This window comes from Dromiciops gliroides, chromosome 3, assembly GCF_019393635.1.
Source record: "Dromiciops gliroides isolate mDroGli1 chromosome 3, mDroGli1.pri, whole genome shotgun sequence".
NCBI lineage: Eukaryota > Metazoa > Chordata > Mammalia > Microbiotheria > Microbiotheriidae > Dromiciops > Dromiciops gliroides.
In genome coordinates this window covers 608,482,916-608,504,384 of record NC_057863.1, presented here as the reverse complement: position 1 = coordinate 608,504,384, position 21,469 = coordinate 608,482,916, and the positions used below count along the sequence as shown (strand labels likewise).

General features: G+C 42.2%; 1 protein-coding gene across 17 annotated transcripts in view; it reads left to right on the top strand.

Annotated features, from left to right (window-relative positions):
• Positions 1-18,319, top strand: part of SRRM1 (serine and arginine repetitive matrix 1) — a 36,885-nt gene extending 18,566 nt beyond the window's left edge. For 4 of the 17 annotated variants that reach the window (XM_043992327.1, XM_043992324.1, XM_043992339.1 and 1 more), the window contains 9 exons: positions 3,301-3,381; positions 3,852-3,938; positions 5,491-5,635; positions 5,996-6,037; positions 10,284-10,403; positions 11,390-11,854; positions 13,367-13,562; positions 15,903-16,091; positions 17,300-18,319. In XM_043992327.1, the coding sequence (XP_043848262.1) occupies positions 3,301-3,381; positions 3,852-3,938; positions 5,491-5,635; positions 5,996-6,037; positions 10,284-10,403; positions 11,390-11,854; positions 13,367-13,562; positions 15,903-16,091; positions 17,300-17,404 (1,430 nt within the window). In that variant the 3' untranslated portion in view covers positions 17,405-18,319. The remainder of the gene's footprint in view (positions 1-3,300; positions 3,382-3,851; positions 3,939-5,490; positions 5,636-5,995; positions 6,038-10,283; positions 10,404-11,389; positions 11,855-13,366; positions 13,563-15,902; positions 16,092-17,299) is intronic. The other 13 variants (XM_043992329.1, XM_043992325.1, XM_043992336.1 and 10 more) reach the window with 10 other exon arrangements.
• Positions 18,320-21,469: the final 3,150 nt, after the last annotated feature.

The window sequence follows — 21,469 nt, the reverse complement described above, 5'->3', positions numbered from 1 at the left end:
TGCAGTTTATCCAGAGATGTCCAACAGGCACTTGCGATGTAGGTTGTAGCTCAGAAGAGACATTGGCACTGGGTATGTAGATCTGGGAATCCTGCATAGAGATGATAGTTGAACAATATTTGGTAAGTCCATTTTAGTAGTTTGACTTTCTTCAAAAATCCTGTTATTAAATATATATTGAGTAAATTGCCCAACATTAGCCTTGAAATTTGTCATATGGCTATGAATAATCTGCAACACAAATCCCTTCCTCAATACTAGTGGACCGACTTCCCTGGCTAGAGAAGTTGAGGGGGCTTCTCTTTCCCTTTGGTTGCCAACTGACTCTCTCCCTCATCCCTCCAGTAGGCACTGGACATTGGCTATGATAAGATGGCAGAACTGGAGCCCCTTATCTCTCAGGTGCCCATTTTGGAAAGTGGTGGGGATAGGCTTCTTGCAAATGAATTTATGACTTGATAGCTGGTTTCTTAATTATGGAATCCTGTTGTATGCCCTTCTGGAGTGCTTATCCTTGGTTCTCATCCTGAAATGGAACAGACAGACCAGAAGGAATATGGAGTCCATGGAAGTTGAATAATTGTTGGAAAATGTCTCTACAATATCATAAAATTGGTTCTCAAAGAGGGATTCTTAGGTTGCCTGAGGTGGTTAGCCAGTGTGGCTGGACATAGGAACTCACCTGCCAGCTTAGATGTTTTAAAATGTGTGTGACATGGGACAGTGGTGATGGAGGTGATAAAAATAAATGCCAAAGCTTGGCACAGTAGCATCAGAATGATGTTGGGAAAGCTGGAGCTGAGGTTGGAGAAAGGGGAAGAGTTGTGCTAGTTCAGGGTTGGGGAGGGGCTTGGAGGACTGTAGCAAGGAGAGGACACCAGGCTTGCCAGCCATCTGGGTGATGACAGCTGCCTTCTGCAAGAAGGCAGAGCAGCATGTTTCTTATCTTGCTTCGGGAAGGAGAGAACAGAACTAAGGTGGCTCAGGGGGATTAATTCTGAGATAAGTAAGGAGAAAGAGCACTTAGCACCTTGTTTAGACTATTCCAAGTTGGACAGTTAACAAAAGAAGAATGGGTGTTAATGCTGAGACACTGTCAGCAATTTGAAAGATTGTGGGAAAGGAGGGAGATTTTAGACCACTGAGATTGATGTCTAATCCTAACACAATTTTAAAACTTTGCATTAAAGAGATGGTGAGTGAAATTGTAGAAAAGGTTAGTGATTAGAGAATGCTTCATCAAGAGCAAACTATCCCAGACTAACCTTATTTTCATTTTACTAAATTTGTCGATGAGAGTGGTTGGGATAATACACCTGTATTTTCACAGCTCTTTTGATTGAACCATTTCTCATTCTGTTGTGGGAAAGATGATAGGAAAATAGGATTCAGACAAGCTGGACCCAGAGTATACTGTTCATTGTTTGATGTCAGTTTGGAATGGCTTGGGGATCTGTGCTTTTGAACATTTCAGTTAGTGATTTGTATAAAGGCATAAGTGGCCTGCTTGTCATATTTAGGTACAATACAAATCCGGAGTTAGGATACAGAAAGATTGTTGACATGCTAGACCATTGAGTGAATCCAACGAGATGGAAAGTAATGATAGGGAAATGTCTTTAGCTTGGGTTCAGAGTCAGCTTCACAAATACAAGATAAGACATAGCATCGTTAGACAGCTTGTCTGAAGATGTGGGTGTGATTTTGATTAACTGAATTTGAGTCAACATCGGGTTATGGCAGAGCCAAGAACTTGAATGGATTTTGGGAGTCTTATGAAGAAGTTTGGAGTAAGATGATTGGTTCCATTGTCTTCTGTTGTGGTCAGACCACCTAGAAGAAATGTTGGGTCTCCTTTTTGTTCCTGCATGTCTGAGGGTTTCCAGAGGAAGGCCTCAAACAGGTCGGTGCTAGTGCTATTTAAGGATTGGTTGAAGAAATAGGATATTGGGCCAGGAGAAGAATCACAGAACTGGATGGAGCCTTAGTGGAATGGTGCTGGCACAAAGCCCCATGCTTATGAAAGCCTTGTACCTGGAAGGATGGGACTGGTTCTCTTTAGTTCCAGAAGTCAAACTAGGAGCAGTAGTTGAAAATTACAAAGAAACCGTTGGAGACTTAGAAAAGAAAACTAAGAATAAGAAGCTTCCACCAGCAGAATAATCTGCCTGAGGAGTTAATAGTTTTCCTTTCATTGGGTGTCTTTATGGAAAAGCTAGGTGCCCATTTTTCAGGTATATCATAGAAGGGATGATGGGGGGGGTGGGTTGAAGTATAAATATCATAGCTGCTCATTTTACTCTTTGGTTTCTTTTGAGAACCAGCCTTCTCATGTTTGACCTCAGCTAGATAAATCTTCTTAAGCTAATTTGACTTATAGGGTTCAGAGCTGGAGAGGAGTTGAGATTCTAGTCCAAGCCTCTCCTTTCTGGGAAATTGAGGCTCCCAAAGGTTACTTGGCCCAAAAAGAATGCCCCTACTTAAAACTTTTATAAACCACTGGAAAGTTCTTCCTAATTTCTCACCTAAATCTTTGGTGTTTTAAGGTCATCCTCTGTGTACTACTCAGAAACTAGTTGGAGATGGTTAAATCATTGTTCTTCAGACAGTTCATTAATTTTCTCAGTTATTTGGCCCTACAGTCATCTTTATTACTTGTCCTCTGAACACACACAGCTCGGCCAGTAACATGCTCCTAATGAGTCCTTCCCTAAGCTCACCACATCTTTAAGTTATAGAAGCCAAAAGGACACTGTCCCATATTCATTATAATGGGAAGATGGTTTCCTTTCTCATTTGACTATTACTTTGAGGGAGGGGGGCAGTGAGGGTCAAGTAACTTGCCCAGGGTACTTTATCCACTGTGCCACCTAGCTACCTCCCTTAACTATTACTATTAAGTGTGGCCAGCTTCCCTTAGCCTCTAGTCAGTCCATAGAGAAAACTGTTAGTACTAGAAGTACTAAGACTTAGAGTACTGAAGACCCTTTATAGGCTTTTCACCAGATAGACACTTCAGTGTTCATTTCTGTTTTTAGGGAGAACTTCCATAGCCTCTTAGTTGTACCCCTAAACCCTTTAAGGCCACTAAGAAGTTTACACTTCTCATTAATTTACTGGAGACACGTAATGATGCATGCTGCTGAACTGACTGATGTTCTGAGTGAAATTCTGTGCTTTCCTCACACTGTCCTGTATGTGTAGCTTCTAGGTCACCTCTAATGTGATTTCATTGGGATCCTAGTGCTGTTCAGCACCTTTTCATTGGAACACTTTTGCTTTGTTTCCTCTCTTCTCTAGCAACAAAACATAAAGGTACCGAGAAAAGGGAGTCACCTTCACCAGCACCAAAACCTCGGAAAGTAGAGTTGTCTGAATCGGGTAAGTTTTGTTAACATTGTATTAATTTTGCTCTGAGTGGTTGAGATCCCTTTATAGGAGTGATAGTGATCCTCAGCAGTGGGTCATAGGAGTGTAGGAGGAAAGAGGAAGCCTGCTATCCCCGGGTCTGTGTGAACTGAATGAGTCATTTCACCTCCGAGCCAGAGTTTGTAAAGTGGGGATCATAATGACATTAGCCTCTAGGCTGGAGTTATTGAAATTGTCAAGTGAGAAACTGGATGTAAGGTACTTGATAAACATGAAGCCCTAGAGAGAGATGTGAGGAGCTATGGATGATGTTCATAACTAAGTTCTGTTTAATGAGGATATGAAATTTTACATCATCTCCAAAAAAGGTCCTGGCTCATCTTACCCCCAAGAGGGAAAGCCATCCATCCAGCCCTCTTAGACAAATAGATTTTTTTGTGTCTCTTAAGGATAAATACTTCCTAAACACACGTATCTTTCAGAAGAAGATAAAGGTGGCAAAATGGCAGCAGCTGATTCCGTGCAACAGAGGCGGCAGTACCGGAGACAGAACCAGCAGTCTTCTTCTGGTATAGACACTGGGGTTTCTCTTAACTGGGTTAGGAAGGGAGGGTTCCTGAAGAGATTGAATTAAAAAGCCATCTCCCTCAGAGCAGTTCTTTCAGCATAGACTCTGGTCCTCATCATTCATCTTGGTATTTTCAGGTCCAGAACAGTGCCTTTACTCTACTGGGCCTTTAAGAGATGACATTTGGCTGGGACTGCTTATATATTGGGTAGCATGTTTGTTCAGTTGTGTTGATCTAAAATGAAAAATCTGATTTCTAAATTCAATTTTATTCTTAACTCATGGCATGCTTTAGATTTAGGGTAGGTCCCTAAATTACTCACTTCCCATACCAGTTATAAAACGAACCTTGCAGACATTAGAGCTGTTGGAAGTCTGTCGTCCTCAAAAGATAACTTTTTAGAAATTTTCAGTGATGTTTTCCAATTAGGTATTTTAAAATACCTGTTCTGTTCATAGCACTGCTATGCTTTGGGAAAATCAAAAAAAGATGTTTTTTAGCCCTCAAATTCATAGTTACACGTGTTCAGATGACTATCTGTAAAGGGTTATAGGCTATCCCTTTAAACAATTAAAATGCCAAATACTTGTTTAAATGTTAATGTAGATTTTTGTGATTATTTTTTTCTATTGGGAGTCTCTTGTAATTGTTTTGTGTTTCTGTGATGTGGGAAAGGGTCTTTTGTTTTGTTTTGCTTTGTTTTGGGGCAATAAGGGTTAAGTGACCTGCCCAGAGTCACAGAGCTAGTCAAGTGTCTGAGGTCAGATTTGAACTCAGGTCCTCCTGAATCCAAGGCCTGTGCTTTATCCACTGCACCACCTAGATGCAGCTGGCCCTGGTGGCCCCCCCCCCCTTTTTAATTAAGGAATTTAGCATATACAAAGGAAACTAAGAAAACCCGAACTTGGTATGGCTTCAGGCTATAATTTATAAAAAATAACATGGGTTTACTGAGCCTACGGGTGGGAATAATGTAGTTTGAGAACAAACGTAGTACAGGGGTAACAATTTTAAAGACAGATTCTGATTTATCAGTTTTAGATGATCTTAGATGACAGTTTGTTCATGTACTGATATAATTCCATTCCCCCTTTTCCCAAACAGATTTGCTTCAAGAATCAGAATATTACAATAGAATGCCCAAAAGCAAAAATAACTTGAGATGTGTTTAGATTTGTAGTTGCTTGTTTGAACAGTAAGTTTCCAGATAAATTGTGGCTATTTCTTCTACATAGATGGTGCTATTGAAATATGTGTTTCCCGCTTTTGTATTTGGTTTCAAAATCAGTGAGCATTTCTTGATCATCTACAGATTTCTAAGGGGATGTCCACACTAGGGGTTTAAGATGGTTTATTGTGCTGATGGGTGTAATTCTAGCAGTTGGTCCACACCGTCACCTTGCTTTCAAGAGAAGGTGGGAAGTGTATTTAAAAAAGCACACTCATCTGCTGGGTCTGGATAAGAGTCAGTTGCCAGCCTGGCTACAGTCAGCCATCGCACAGGAGCGTAAAATGTTAACTCAATTTTCCATGGCCAATTGTGTGATTGTAGACTCTGGCTCCTCCTCCTCCTCAGAAGACGAGCGACCCAAGAGATCAAACGTGAAAAATGGAGAAGTGGGAAGGCGGCGGCGACATTCAGCCTCCCGGAGCGCATCCCCATCGCCAAGGAAACGCCAGAAAGAGTCCTCTCCTCGGTAACTTTCTTTACTAAGCCTTAGTACTGCTACTATAAGTGACAGTGAAGATTTACTTTTTAGACTGAGCCCTTCTCAAAGGATGATGTTGCTTAGTTAGTGCTTCTTGCAGGGAATCTTTACTTGATCCTGCCTTGGGGTTTAGCTTTAGTTTGATAATTGTTAATGTGTGGCATGAAATTAAATTATTTATGCATGTTTTATCATGTGTGCATGACTATAAGGAAGTTGGAGTTTAGCCCAAACAATTCTATTTAGTGGGTTTCAGTTTTGTTTCCTTCGGTGTCATGTATTGATTGCATCACTGTAAATGTCTGGTAAATCAAGTTGTTGACATTTGTTTTTCTCCACTGCTCTCAGGATGCAGATGGGAAAGAGATGGCAATCGCCAATGATTAAAAGGTTGGTTAGAAATTACTTTGTAAATTAGGGTTAAGTATCAAAGCTTTAGTGATTTAGTTACCTCCCTTCCAGGTGACTTTTCTACAGTCTGAATCAGGGTGGGTGACAATATGGAGGTGCTCCTTGATTGTCTCAGAAGCCCATTTAAGGGTCAAGAAAACTAACACCAGGTGCTGACTCAGCTGTATTTGAACCCTGTCTTTGGTTTGTTACCTTAGTTTTGGATAATGTTTACGATCTTATATCAAGTGTATATATTTACAGCTGCTCTGTAAAAAGGGGGTTTTAATTTTTATTTTTGAAGACAAAACATTGGAGCTGGGCAGGATCTTGATTGCAATATCATCTAGTCGAACCCTCAGTATACCAGTAAGGAAACTGAGGCCCAATTACTAGTTTTTGTTGGGCAGTGAGGGTTAAGTGACTTGCCCAGTGTCACACAGCTAGCAAGTGTCAGGTATCTGAAGCTGAATTTGAACTCGGGTCCTCCTGAATCTAGCTGCCCCCAGAGGCCCAATTACTAGTACAAGGTCCACACTGCAAATTAGTGGCAGAGTTAAGACCAAAACCTAGATTTTTTTTCCTACTGCTAATTCAATTTTCTTTCCCATATACCACAATTCTTCTCTAGGGAAAGGAGGCCCCAGAAGGAAAATAATTTTAAACTGATGGGTAATGGCTAGTTGTGACATCATAAGATTTTGTCTTATGTGACAACTTAATTTCTTCATGCTCTATAATAAATGTGTGTGTATAATGCATATCTCTATACACACAAACCTTTGTGGTCGGTCTCTTCAAAAACACTTCACTAAACATAGAATAGTTTGTGTTTATAATTAAACATATCTTAGATATAAATAAAATCCTTTAAATGTTTATGATAATGAACATTTAAAATCTAATAATAATATCCACTTACTAAGTCTAAGTACTTCCTTGGACTCATTAACTCAGCCAACTTTTAGATTTATATGGGGGGGAAAACAACTAATCCTGAAAAACATGATTCAGCATTTTTATGTGAAAATAAACAAAAATGTCAAGATGTCAAAACTCAAAACCTGTTTAGAATTTAACCGGGGGAGGGGGGGGCAGGTGGATAAAGCACTGGCCCTGGATTCAGGAGTACCTGAGTTCAAATCCAGCCTCAGGCACTTGACACTTACTAGCTGTGTGACCCTGGGCAAGTCACTTAATCCCCATTGCCCCACAAAAAAAAAGAATTTAACTGGACCTACTTCTAATCGGACAAAAGTTGCTTATTAGCATTTTCAAGTGCTGAAGGTGCTCTGGCTAATTCTGTTTGGAATCCTCTGTGCCATAAGCACAATTCACTTATGAATAAGTAAACTGGCCGTTTCAGTGGGGATATCTGGAAGTGTTTGGTCTTATCCAAAAACATGAGTCTGGGGCACCATAGGCTCAACCAGTGATGGCATGAATACACTCCTGGTAGCCATGCACTGGCTCAGTCAAGACTTCGTTTGGAAAAAACAGAACTGTTCAAAGATACAATCTGGGTCTAAAGATGTTTGACTTCATTTCACCAGAATTGATCCACAATTCTGGCCTTTTTTGTGGAATCCCAGCTGTAATACAGCGCATTCTGTGACTGTGACCCACCTCTTCTGAGATACCCAACTTGCAGTCTATGTTTGACAGTACTAAGTGTGAATGTAGGATCTACTTCTGAAGCCAAATCACATTTCGATTACCATCCCTCCTCACTTCAGCTCACATTGTTCAGATGGATTTGTTTGATGGTGTTCTCTTCCCCAGTAAAAGGTTGTCCTAGTCTAAATTAAATGTCATTGAAAATTACTCAGAATTTTGCCGTTTAAGCCTACCTAGTATTTTGAGGTCAGAAAAAGAACCTTTTGAAATTCCAAGTGAAAAGACAGCACTGTACTGCGGTCTTAAAATTTATTTTCTTTATTAGAGGAAATATTAGATGTAAGTAGATAGTAGAGGTTAAAGTAGATGTGAGGTATAAAAAGATAGTAGAGGTTGAAAACACTATGGAAACAGTGAATACTTACACAAAAGCTGAAAAATAAATGACCAGCTTTCTCCCAGCTCATCACACTTTGGACCAAGCTATCACTATCTGGCATTATTAAAAGAGCAAGCCAGCTCCCCTTTGAAGCTAGAGAATAACTGTACAGGTTAGCTTTAGTGATCATCAAGATGAGGATTTTAGAATTATCAAAGACCTTAAAGTGTATGTATCCCCCTTGTTTTCCAGATGAAGAAACTGAGTTTCCAAGACTTAGTGACTTCTCCAAGGTCACATGGTAATGAGTAGTAGCAGCAGCTGGGATTTGAACCCAGAACTCACTGCTTCCAATCTATTTTTTTCCTTTTCCTCATTATTTCAGTCTGAGTTCTTAGGGTCTTTTGGTTGTTTATTTACCTAATATGACTTTGATTAATTCACACAAAGTTGCCTGGGCTTTCTTATCATATCCTATAGGGCTGGGCACAGAGGTGGCGGCTTTGACGCCTCTTTTGAGTGATTGCCAGGACATTGTCCTCTCCATGCACAGACCTGTCCAAATTCTCAACTCTTGTGGACCACCAGGTCATGTGTTCTTCGGGTTATTTTGTACTTTTCATTTGATTTCAGAAAGTGCGTAGTTTGTTTACATGTTCAATTTTAATCTGACTTCACATTTAAGATAGCAAATTCTGTTTTTACACTTATATATCTCTCAGAAATTCTCATCCCCCTCAGAGCACTTTGGGGTGTCTGGAACAAAATTAAACAAGTAGGATCTTTGTCCTAATCCCTGAGTGAACCAAGTCCTTGCCTCTACATTGAGATTCTTGTCATCCTGAGATTTACAGTTCTCCTCGTTCTTAGTTTGTCCCATCCAAGAAGCAGAGCCTCCAATCATTGCATCTCCCTCTGCTGGATCAGAGGTCCTTGTAAAGTGTTGTTTGTTTTGCTTTCCCTTTCATATCTCCTAAATCCTAAAACTTCAGTGCTTTCTATTCAGAATAAAGGCACTGGAGTGTTGAAACAAATCCCCATGTAATAGTATCTAGTAAAAGCAGAATGCTGGCCATCTGAGAAACATGACCCCTGAAGAGCACTGTTTTAACTCCTTTTGTAGTTAGAAAATAATTGGATAGCTTGCTAATAAATGTATGTACATCAAAGCCAGAATGACCTGAGTTCAAATCATACTTCTTTTTTACATGTCATACATATTAGGAACCTGATCACTTAACTTCTCTGTCCCAAGCAGTTTTCTTAAGACTAAAAGTTCCAGATATTATTTCTATTGGGAATTTTCTTAAAGTTCCCTTATATTCATGAAATCTTGGATCCAATACAAAACAAGACATTTTTAGGTTTACAGAACACTGATATTATTTGATTTGCTGCTCTACTACCTTGTCAGGCTGGTAGTAGGCATTTTGGAGGTGATGAAATGGAGAGATTATGACTTAAGATCACAACTGTTTAATAAGTGAGGATGCTGGGTTTTACCATGGTCTTTCTGACTCAGAATCAAGTGGTCTTTTGCAAATTGAGTTGAAGCATTAACAGCCCCCTCTCCCCAGACTGGTGTAAAGCATGATGTAGTCTTCAAATTGTAGTTGTCTCAGTAATACTCTCCTTTCATTTATATGATGGAGCTCATTTAAAGGCTTGCAAATAAATAGATGTCTGACTGAGGATAGTGAGTGGTGTGTTTGTGCTGTTTGAGAAGGGAAAGACAAGTGATGACATCTGTAAGACTTCCAGGTTCACTTAGTCTTCTTAACCTCCCCAAACAGTATTTGAGACACAGTCATTTGTGCTTAGAATGGTTCCCATTGTGAAGTTAGTCATGATCCTTTTTTAAGACACTTGCATGCACACACCCCCAACCTACCTACCTACCTCTTGAACCATGGCATGACAGGCTCAAAAGAGAGGCCCTACCTAGCATAGCGATATTCAGACCATAGCTTTCAAGCCCCTGGTGCCTCTTTCATGTGTTGCTTCATTGAAATTTAGAAATTAAATAAACCCTGATAACTCATTGAGTCTGATTCCCTTCCCTCACTAGGTAAAGATGATGAAGCCCCAAAACCATGACAGTTGTTTAGCTCATTAATGACTCCTGGCACTCTGGTGCAACATGATGCTTTTCCTGATTTCTGACTTCTGTATTACTTGGGAGATTGTTATTGTGTTGGACTCTAGCACCTATAGAAGCCAAAGTTAATAGTGCCCTTTCTTTTGGTTTAGTAGTAGGCGGAGAAGAAGTCCATCACCACCACCTGCCAGACGACGGCGTTCCCCTTCTCCTGCCCCTCCACCCCGACGGCGGCGGTCTCCCACACCACCTCCGCCACCACCACGACGCAGGTACCTCTTAGGGGCTTGAGGGAGGGGTGGGGGGGAATGGCTTTTGCTTGGGCGTAAGTGACAGGAAAGCACAGATCTGTTGCTAACACATGACATGAATGACTAAAGGCAGTGAGACTTCTGACAGACTGGAGATGTATAGGGGCTTGAACCTGAATTTTATATTGACTACAATCCTTTTATAGTACTTTAAATATTTGTTTCAGGATGAGGTTGCATCCAAGGAGATAAAAGAGAAAAGCATCTTGAGAACTGTTTATCCAACTAGAAAGTCCTAAGAATGGGCAGGGGGAGGGTGTCTTCATTTCACTTGTATATTGGGGATGTGATCCCCAATATCAGGAACTTGTTCTAGTTTTGGCTTTGCCATTGACCAGATGTGTTATCATTAGGCAGGGCCCTTTTTGGAGGGCCTCCCCTCTGTTTCTGGTGACAGGGGTTCAATAAGATGATCCCTAAGGCTCCTTTTACCTCTAAGGTAATCACTGATGTTAAACTTAATATTCTACATCTTTTATATCTTACAATTCCTATATAATAGGAATAGCATCTTACTAATCATTCCTAAAAAGTAGGTTCCAAGATTCCAAAGTTCCTTCTGAATCATGGTAAAAAGATTGTGGTGTTCATTCTAGTTTGTGTTGAGTGTGCTTAGTTTCCTTAACTCCAAATCAAGGGCCAGTTGAGACTTCAAAGGAAATTTCTAGCTCTCTCATCCTACCAAATTTTTATGAAAATTTGAAACCTCTGTTAATTGAGCTAACTGGAGCCCACCATTCTGGCTAAGTCCGAATTTTTCTAGAAAATGAATCCTCAGATACTTCTTGGCTAGTGTGAAAATTTTGAAGTCCAAAGATGACCCCTTGAGAGAATCCCTCCTATAGTAGCTACAGGCTAACTGTATACACGTCTTCCACCTAGTTTTCCTTTGTGGTTGGTTTGCCTGCTATAGTTTTCTTCTTCATCCTAGTGTCTGTTTGTTCTAGGACTCCTTCTCCTCCCCCACGTCGACGCTCACCTTCTCCAAGAAGATACTCTCCTCCAATACAGAGAAGATACTCTCCTTCCCCGCCTCCTAAGAGAAGAACGGCTTCCCCACCACCACCTCCCAAACGAAGGGCATCGCCTTCACCTCCCCCAAAGCGACGGGTCTCCCATTCGCCACCTCCGAAGCCAAGAAGTTCCCCTGTTACAAAGAGACGTTCCCCTTCCTTATCATCTAAGCATAGGAAAGGGTCCCCCCCCAGCCGATCCACCCGAGAAACCCGGTCTCCTCTACCAAACAAACGGCATTCACCTTCACCACGGCCTCGAGTTCCTCATACCTCTGCAAGTCCTCCCCCACTCCGAAGAGGAGCTTCATCTTCACCCCAAAGAAGGCAGTCCCCATCACCAAGCACTAGGCCTATCAGGAGAGTCTCCAGAACCCCGGAACCCAGAAAAGCAAAAAAGTGGGTGCTTTTAGAATTGGTGGCTTTTTCATTCTATTCATTTGTCAACACATTTTATTATAGAGGATATGTTTTGCCCCATCCTGAAATGCAAATGTCTTTCAATGTCCCTTCCATCCACACCGTCTACAGCACCCTTGATAAGTATGTGTCTAGTCTTTGCTTGAATACAGGGCCACCCATTCTGTTTTTTTGGTTAGAAAGTTATTCATTCTTTGGAAAGTTCTGCCTTTGGCCAGTTGTATGAGGTGCTCCTATTTCTCCCCTCTAGCTCCATGTCGAAGTCTAGAATGCCATATTACACTACAGGGACGCGACGTGGTGGCGTGAAAAGGATGCAGACCTCAGAATCCAAAGGGCCAGAGATGAATCCCAGATCTCTGTCTGTGCCCTTGGGACCATGGGCAGCCTGGGCATCCACTTCCATATCTAGAAAAGGAGGGCTTTGGATTTGGTCTCTGAGAATCCCTTCTAGCTTTAAAGCATATGATCCTTTGGGTTTGTCGTGAGCACATTTGGTATGTTGAGTTCCTTCTTGGGTGCCTTATCGAAGTTTAGAGGCCCACAGCCCACAGGCTCGAGAGTGGCCTCGTCTGTGAATACTGGACCATGTTTGGGATGGAAGGACCAACCCAGTCCAGTGATGAACAGAAAGATTCAGCGTCTGAACCTTCACCGTCATTGCTGTTTTGAAATAGTCTACCTCATTGAAAGAAGAAAGGGCATTTTTTCCCATCTTCCTTCTAGTACTGCTGAACTCAGGGCCTTGTTGAAGTGTGAAAGGGCTTTCTAAGCCTGTCATAAAACAATAGAGATACAAACCATCTGAAGCAAACTAAATGGGGTTTTCACAGGCTCTTTTTAGTCTTCAGGAAGATATGTCTTTGTCATATTGTTAGGGATTTATTTCATGCTCCTTAGTAAAATGGTAATGGAATCCTTCCGAAATCTTGACTGTGGGGATCCTGCCTTGTTCCCCTTAATTGAAAAGCAGTCTGGGATAGAAGAGCATATCACTCCTGACTTATTATTTCTAAATAATAAAGTTCTTTGAATTTGCTTTTCTCCATCCCCAAGGAGGAATTTAGAGATGTGAATGATGTTACCCTTAACTTGATTGAGGAAGCTTTTGTGACCAGATGCAAGGTTTGAGTAAGATACTGAGCTGATTGCTGTAGCACCATTCCACCTGGGGGTATAAGCTTTTTTTTGGACTCCAAGTGATTGGCATTGTCTTTGCCCCCTCAGAGGTGGTCATATTACTACTTTCCTGCGTCTTGTGGGACTTTGTACTATGGTAAAAGTGGCCTGGTGTATGTAATATGAAGGAACAGTTTAAGAGACTGGTAAGTTGTATACATATAGAGTTATAAGATTTTTTTAACCTTTGTTTTCCCACTCACTGGGGAATCAAATCAGGCAGTGAAATTTAATTAGGATACTTAATGTGAATTGGCAACATGAATATGCCACTAAGGAATTTGAGGGATTCAATTTTTTCTCTGTTTTCAGGGCTGCCTCACCAAGTCCCCAATCTGTAAGAAGGGTCTCGTCCTCCAGGTCTGCCTCCAGATCTCCTGAGCCAGCAGCTAAAAAACACCAAGCACCTCCATCCCCCACCCAGTCTCAGTCACCATCCACAAACTGGTCGCCAGCAGCACCTGTCAAGAAGGCTAAGAGCCCAACGCCAAGCCCATCACCTGCCAGGGTAGGAGGCTCGCTCTCTTTCTCTCTGGATCATTTACCAGTAGTTAATTTACTAAGTGTCTGTTATGCATAGTGCTTGGTGCAAGGGGGTGGGAGAACAAGTCAGATATCATCCATGATGTTAGAAGAATGATAAGACTTTGTGCAAGGCATTGTGCTTGGTATTAGGGACACAAATGAAGGAGTAGAAAGGCAGGCACGCACATAGCTGTGATAGATGCACAAGAGAGAATGAAAAATTTGAGGAAGAGATTAGATTCCTTTAAGCTGGTGAAGGTTGTGCCTGAGGTAGGGGTGGTAATTTCAGATTGGCTAGGATATGGAATATAGCCACTTTGTAAGAGACCTGTATCAATGAAATCATAGGTACAGGACTATCCTTAGCTACTAGACAGCTGGGAGAGCAAGACCGCTGTTGGGAAACGGGGTCACCGAGTCAGTTGTTCCTTAGGCCACACAGGAAATTTCACAACAGGTTACTGTGAATGGAGATGGCAGATAAATATCAAGGAGGTTGCAAGGCTGGGTGACTAGGGAAGTGAAGGACGGACAAGTGGGAAAGGGCTGCAGGGAAGAGAAAAGATAGAATGCATAGAAATTGAACCTAAAGTGGAGAGGCTGGAGGGCCAGACTCTGCCTCTTCTCTGAGCCAGCTAATCTGGGGGGGGGGGCTCTCAGGGTGTCACTTGTACTAATCACAGGTCTAGACACCCCTCCCCCCCAATACAGTAAGAATAGTCAGAAAGATTATGTGATTGGGAAATGTCATTACTCCATTTTTCTTATTCAATCTTTTAAAACATTTTTACTCTTCAGTTTCACAGAGAAGGGTTTCTAGAATGCTTTATCATTTTGTTGAAAGCATTTCAGGACCTAGACTACAGATTAATAGGTTTTATTGTTCCATAGGCAGATTCTGTCGATATTTGTCCTAAACCTTCAGTTTTTCAGAAACGAAATTCTTAGTGTCTTTCAAGACATTTTGCTAATCAGAGTGGTTTTGGTTACAGCCCTGTAATTAGATGTTTGAGTCATGTATATGCTATAGAGACAGGAAAAGGAAATAATCTAATAGCACTGTGTTCCCTTAATTAGTGCTTCCTATAATGGGGGGGACACTCTCATTTTTTTATTAATAGTAATGGTGTATTTTACACTAGATGAGACAATAAAATAAAGAGCGGTGTTAATAGCATTGTAGAATATTATCTCAGAAGATCCTTCGTTGCAGGTTAAATAATAGTCTGCTGAATAAAATTGCACTTCAAAACCAAATCATTGGATTTAGTCAGTTATGGATTTTATTTCTTCATCTCCCTATGAGAGAAGTTTTGTACCTGTGTGCCCAAATTTTGCACGTGTGGATTAGTTTTTTAAGTAATAAAACTCCATTCATTTTTATTCTTTATTGCATCTTGTGAGGTTTTGTTTTTACAAAACATGGGATAAGATTGTTGGAGGAGCCAACCAAAAATACTCTTTAAAGGGCAGATACTAGGGAAATGGTTGATTCTTTATGCTTCTTTTATATATGTTGGTTTGGAAAGGTTTTTGTACACATTTTCATAGAAACATGTAGAGCATTGTAATGAAAAATAAAGCTTTGAAAGAAAGTTTAAACAGAGATGGGGGTTCCGGAAGGGGAGGTGCTTTCATTGGTGGGGGACAAAAGATAAGTTCAGTTTTAGATACAAGTTGGTTTTGAAGTACCTTCCAGACAGTTCCATAGACGGTTGGAAATGTAGGCCTGCTGGGACTTAGATAAATCAAGGCTGGCAATGCTTTCATTTGCAAGTTGGCCACATGGGTAATGGTAGAAGCCATGGGAATGGAAGAAATTACCAGTGTAGATGTAAAGGGTCAAGTCCAGAGTTTTGGGCAGATTGCTCTGGAGGGTAAAAGGAAGAACACAGAAGGTGAAGAGGCCATTCAAGGAAGGGCAAGGTAGAGGAGCCAGATGTAAATACAAATGCAGGCAGTTAGCGATGTATAGCTGAGGCATAATCCTCCAAGTAGAGTGAAAAGAACACCAAATTCTGCCTCTGGCTGTGGGCAGGCCCACTTCATCTGTGGGCCTCAAAGTCTCTGAGCTCCAAGCCCTATGAACTCATGAACCAAGTATTTTTAATGAAATTGTTTCAGATTTCTCCCTGGGCCTGGTTTTTCCCCCAAAACCAGTTTTGGGTTTTTATTCATTATTATTATGTAGACAGTGGTCTCCCTTGGACCTTCCTGTCAGGACTTACCTTTGAGATGGGGACTGTGTTTTCAGCCTCTGTCCTGCTTGCTGGTGAGGCTACTGAGCTTAGTGGGTGCAATTGCTTTTTTCATGATTTTACAGAATTCAGACCAGGAGGGTGGTGGGAAGAAAAAGAAGAAAAAGAAGGACAAGAAACACAAAAAGGACAAGAAGCACAAAAAACACAAAAAACATAAGAAGGAGAAGGCAGCTGCCGCCGCTGCTGCTACTGTGGCATCCACCACCACGTCAGCCCAGGAAGAGCCCGAAGCAGAGGCAGAGCCCAAAAAGGTAACGTGGGCACCATGGCTAGAACTTCCAGCTTCTCTGCTAACCCTCCACTTAGAAAATTACTTTTCCCCCTCATCCCACCCCCCATCTGTTCTCCACATAGGTTAAGGGCTTCTGCTCTTCCGATCACTTGGTGTCATTGGGTCTCATTCCCTTTCAGGGGCACCAGGATTTGTAGATGGTGGGTGAAGTAATGGATCCTCTGACCCCAAGCACAGGAGAGCTAGAAGAAACCTTAGACTAATCTGGTGACAGTTCAGCAGATAGTGATAAGAGGAAAATGTGATTGTCACCAGCAAACTGCTGCTTTTTAAAAAAAAAAAATTTGGCATCCCTCTTCTAAGAGTCTAATCTGGTAGTAATATGTGAAAGAGCTTAGTTTTGAAAGTATAGTCTGCTTCCTAAAGACACTTGGTGAATGGTTAGGTATTGTAGCCAATATCCAAGTTGAATAGTGAGTGGAGGGACAGCTAGGTGGCACAATGGATAGAGCACCAGCCCTGGAGTCAGGAGGACCTGAGTTCAAATCTGGCCTCAGACACTTGACACTTACTAGCTGTGTGACCCTGGGCAAGTCACTTAACCCCCAATTGCCTCACTAAAAAAATATATATATATAGTGGACCTGAATTTCCAAAGCCATACTTCAGTTGGTGTTGTCTTGGTACACAATGCAAAGACCCCTCTTTGCCCACTGTTAGGAAAGCCAAGCTGCAGGAAAGCTTGTTGTCTGCCTTAAGTTGGATAGCAAAAGTCAGTAACAGAACACACACATTCCCATAGTTAATGCAGTATTCACATGTTCCCTATGTGATTCAGATCCACTCAGGACCTTCCTTTACTGGGATTTGATTATCTAAGTTGTGTTGAAGGGCGTTGCCTCCGCTGTAGTCTATACAAGTGTGAATACTTCTAAGAGGAATAAAGCAGCATGTATGTTTTATTCTCCTCTTTGACACTGTATTCTTCCACTTAGCTTCAGCTGAAATGAAGCTGGATTTCAGTATTTGTTGCCTGGAATAAGGAACTTGGCTTTGGATGGGAATTAGGGCCTGAGGCCCAGTCCCTTGCCACAGGTCCTCCACCCATTGTGGGGGGGGCAGCGAGGGATATGCCGGAGGGGCTTGCTAAACCTCCAGAGCTGCCAGTGTTTCTTCTTGGTGCATATCAGCAGCTAGAAAAGTAAAGTGTGGCCCTTCTCTCTGCAGGAGACTGAAAGTGAAGCTGAAGACAACCTGGATGACCTAGAGAAACACCTTCGGGAAAAGGCGCTGAGGTCGATGAGAAAGGCGCAAGTGTCCCCTCAGTCCTAGAAGGGACCGTTTGTTATGATGTACATTTGATTGGGTTTGTACTCAGATTCCATTTCACAATTGCTAAAATGTGTTTGAGCTTTAGGCTATAACATTTGTTGTCATAATTGCTAGGTTGAGGTTCACCATGTAAAAAAGGGCATGGATTTACATTACAAAAGGTGTCCACAGTGTACTAGTGACATTCATTGACAGCCAACATAACTTCATTTAGAGTGAGACATTTTTAAGGGGAAAAATTTTTTTAAAGGGGTTTAAGTACGGCTGACAACCATCTGGTTCCTTTAAAGCCTCTCTCAGCCCTGGCCGTACACAGAGATTAACTTTTAAGTTCTTGTTCAATTCTTGGCCCCCACTTAAGTTATGAGGCTTTGACCTTGAAGCTGCCCAGAAGAGAGACCACTGTTCATCAGAAGTCGACGCGAGCATTTTTAACGCCACACTCTTTCCTGTTGCTGTCGTCTCTGCTGACGTGAATCAAGATTAGAGCTCTTAAGACGGTCCAGAAACGGAACGCTGTTCGCCAGGACACTGTGGGCTTATACTGATGTAACTAGTTGATTTGGAACACTGGAATTTCATTTTTTCCTGTCTTGTTCCCACCCTGCCCCACCCCCCCATTGCTTGTAAGGACAGTTATGCCCCAGAAAGGTTCCTTCAGTTACATAAAATTCTGTTTGTGAAATGCCATCATCGCCCCGTTCATAATTCTTGTCTTGTTAGGGTTCTTCCAGTTGGCAGACTGAACTTTCAGAGCTCTGGCTTTTGAAAAGTGGAAGGGTCTCAATTTTGAATATTGTCATGTTTTCACCGTTTTATTTTATTTTGTTTTTTGTTGGTTTTTTTGTCTTTTTGTTTTGTTTTTTAAATAAAGCTATATAAAGCTTGTGGATTAAACAGAATAAATTTCTAAATTTAAAAGCACGTTTGCCCTTTGTCTTCTTGTCGGGGTATATGTGGTAAGGAAGGGCCCTTAGAGCCCATATGATTCCCACCTTTCCCATTAATGGCAGTGGGGTCTATAAAAACAGACCCTCAAAGACCTTGCTTCTGTTCCTGGAGCTCTCTCCAGAGAAGGGGCCATGAAAACAAGGCTGTTCACCTCTTCTTTCTTGGTCAGGACAGAGCTTGGTGATCAGCTGTTGTTCAGCAAATCCTTCCAGATGCATTTGCCTGTGTACCAGCTGTCTCATGAGTTGACAGTCTGAAGAGTAACTACAAATTCCATGGAAGTTTTTCTTTGCAAAGAAGGGATTCTCAGTTTTTTGCCTCACCTCTTGGCAGCAGGATCTCCCATTCCTAAAGCAATGAATATACCTCCCTCCAGAAGGACCTGAACACACTTTCATTCCTTTAAGGCTTCAAAGGCTGACCACACCCGAGTTGTCTGCATAGCAGGGTTTAGAATAAGGGGGTGTCGACAAGTGCTGAGTGCAGAGACCTGAAATCCCACACCCTTGAGCTTTCCTTCTGTCGAGTAAACAAGTTCACAAATAGGTCGATACAAGGTCAACTTAATTGGGGGTGGGGGTTAGGAAAGGTTCCACGTAGTGAGTGTTACTCAAGCAGAAGAAAGTGATGGGAATGTGGACAGCCCAGAGGCATGTGATGGAGCCTTGAGTAGAAAGAAGAGTATGGTTGGAAAGCTGGGGTGGGGCCTGGTCATGAAGGGCTGAGCTGAACAACAGAGTTCATCTTTGTTCCTGTCATTAATCCTATCTGAGTCTGTGTCCACACTGCTACCCTGCAGGGCCCACAGAGCTGGTGGGAGTTAGGTTTTCATTGGTGGGCAGGTTATATGTGTGGCACCCTGGACTCCATGAACAATGTGAATGGGGGGCTGTGTTAAGGGCTAAAATTCTAGCTAGTCTGTCTAAAATATCTAATGAGTGGTCGCCAATAAATTATAAGCTTTAGCAAGAGTTAGACTTTTAAGCATTTATTAAGGAGAATAAGAATTTGGTAAAGAGAGAGAAAGGCCTAGATTCCTATCTATTAAAGGGAGAGCACATTTCTAGCTCCCTTCTCCACCAGAGTCCAGAGGCAAGAGCCCGCGCGAGACTGAGCGCCAGTCTCTTCCTTCCTCCTCCCACTATCCCGCGTCAGGAAGTGACGCCAAAGAAAAGACTCCTGGTCTTGCCCTCAAAGACCTTCGCTTCATGGGCAGAACTCTTCTACAGTTAGTATCCCGCAGGTGGCGTTATTCCAATCGTTACAGCTGCCAGATTTCTCTTAGATTTTGTCCCCATCCCCAACTCCTGTAAATACCCTAGGGGCTTAGTTGATTGGGTAGAACCCACTGTGTAAGTGTATGGTGCATCTCAAGAGGGGGCAATGTCCTCTGAGGACCTCATTTCCCTAATCACAAAAATTTAGGAAAGAACACTAGTGTAGTCCAATTTTACTGAAGCTGAAGCCCAGAGAGAAGTGATTTACCCAAGGTCTCCTGACAGAGTCCAGTGCTCTGATCTGGGTCTGTTCCTTATAAAACTAAATTTTGAGTAAGGCAGGACTTCCCAGGACTGGAGGTTTGGGAGCCAGTGGCCTTCACTTAGAACCACCTCTGACACCAAGTCTCACAAGACTTTGTGTGTGTGTGTGTGTGTGTGAGGCATTTGGGATTAAGTGACTTGCCCAGGGTTGCACAGCTAGTGTCTGAGGCCAGATTTGAGCTCAGGTTCTCCTGACTCCAGGGCCGGTGCTCTATCCACTGTGCCACCTAGCTGCCTCACAAGACTTTTAAGACAGTAAGCCAAGCAACTCATGGGAAAACACTTTATAAAATGAAGTGCAATACAAACTTAAAATACAAATACAAACTTGCTATTGGAGCACACCCCCAAGAATCCCTGAAATGTTTATGGCTTCCCTGGCCTTTAAGCTCACAGTATTCCCAAGCACTGTTCACACAGTGTCCTAGACAGCATGAATGACTTGTTCAGTTCTATGTTGAACACCTACTATGTGCATGGCACACTGCCTGCCCTCTAGGGCACAGGCAGGTTTGCATGAATGCTACCGTGTTTTTCATCCTGAGAGCCTGGCCATCCCTGAGCCAAATCACACCCTATTCTTTTTGCCCCATAACTTTCACCCTGAGGGCTTTTTTGTATTTGGAAAGTCCAGCTCAGCTTGTACCTATCATCACATTCTGGACTCCTGTGAACTCTCCTTGAAGTGCTCTCAGTTCATCAGGGCTGCAGAGCCCAGCTCACCCCAAGATTGGCATAGAGGCATCTAACACATGGCCTGAGCCAGATTCAAATGTCATTGAGAAATAGTTAACAAATAAAAGAACAAAGAAACAAAACCCACGAATCTGTGTTTTTCTAAGTTACCTGGTGGCCTGTAGGGATCCTTACAGTTTAGTACAGTTTAGTGGCTCCCGTTTCTGTTTGAGACCCACACCCCTGCCTGGTATATAGAATTTGTCATCTGCCTTTCCCAAGTTCTTTGTGTACAAAACTCCCCAGATTTGGGGGATTTGCTTTTAGTGCACTGCTGGGGTTCTAAAGAAGCAATAGGTGACTTCTCCTTTTTGAGAGGAGCTGCTGACCACAGACTTCTTGTTCACCCACATACTCAGCGACAACTTTTACCAGCAGGGAGAGAGATGTGTCATGGCAGCATCTGGCCAAAGGACCATTTTGGCCAAATAAGTCATTGGTCTTTAGGCCCCTGATATGAGAACGTCTGTTGGGAGAATAAAATCAGTAGAGGGTAAAGGTATCTAGAAATGGGGAAATAGGTTGTAGAAATCAAGGGAGATTGGGGCGGCTAGGTGGTACAGTGGATAAAGCACCGGCCCTGGATTCAGGAGGACCTGAGTTCAAATCCAGCCTCAGACACTTGACACTTACTAGCTGTGTGACCCTGGGAAAGTCACTTAACCCCCATTGCCTTGCATAAATAAAAAGACAAACAAATAAACAAATAAAAAGAAATCAAGGGAGATTGTAAGAGAGAGAAATTCAAGCATCACTAAGAAGGATTGTTCATGATTTGAGAGATCCAACTAATCCAACCTCATTGGGACACTGAGGCAGTGACAGCAAGAATTAGAAC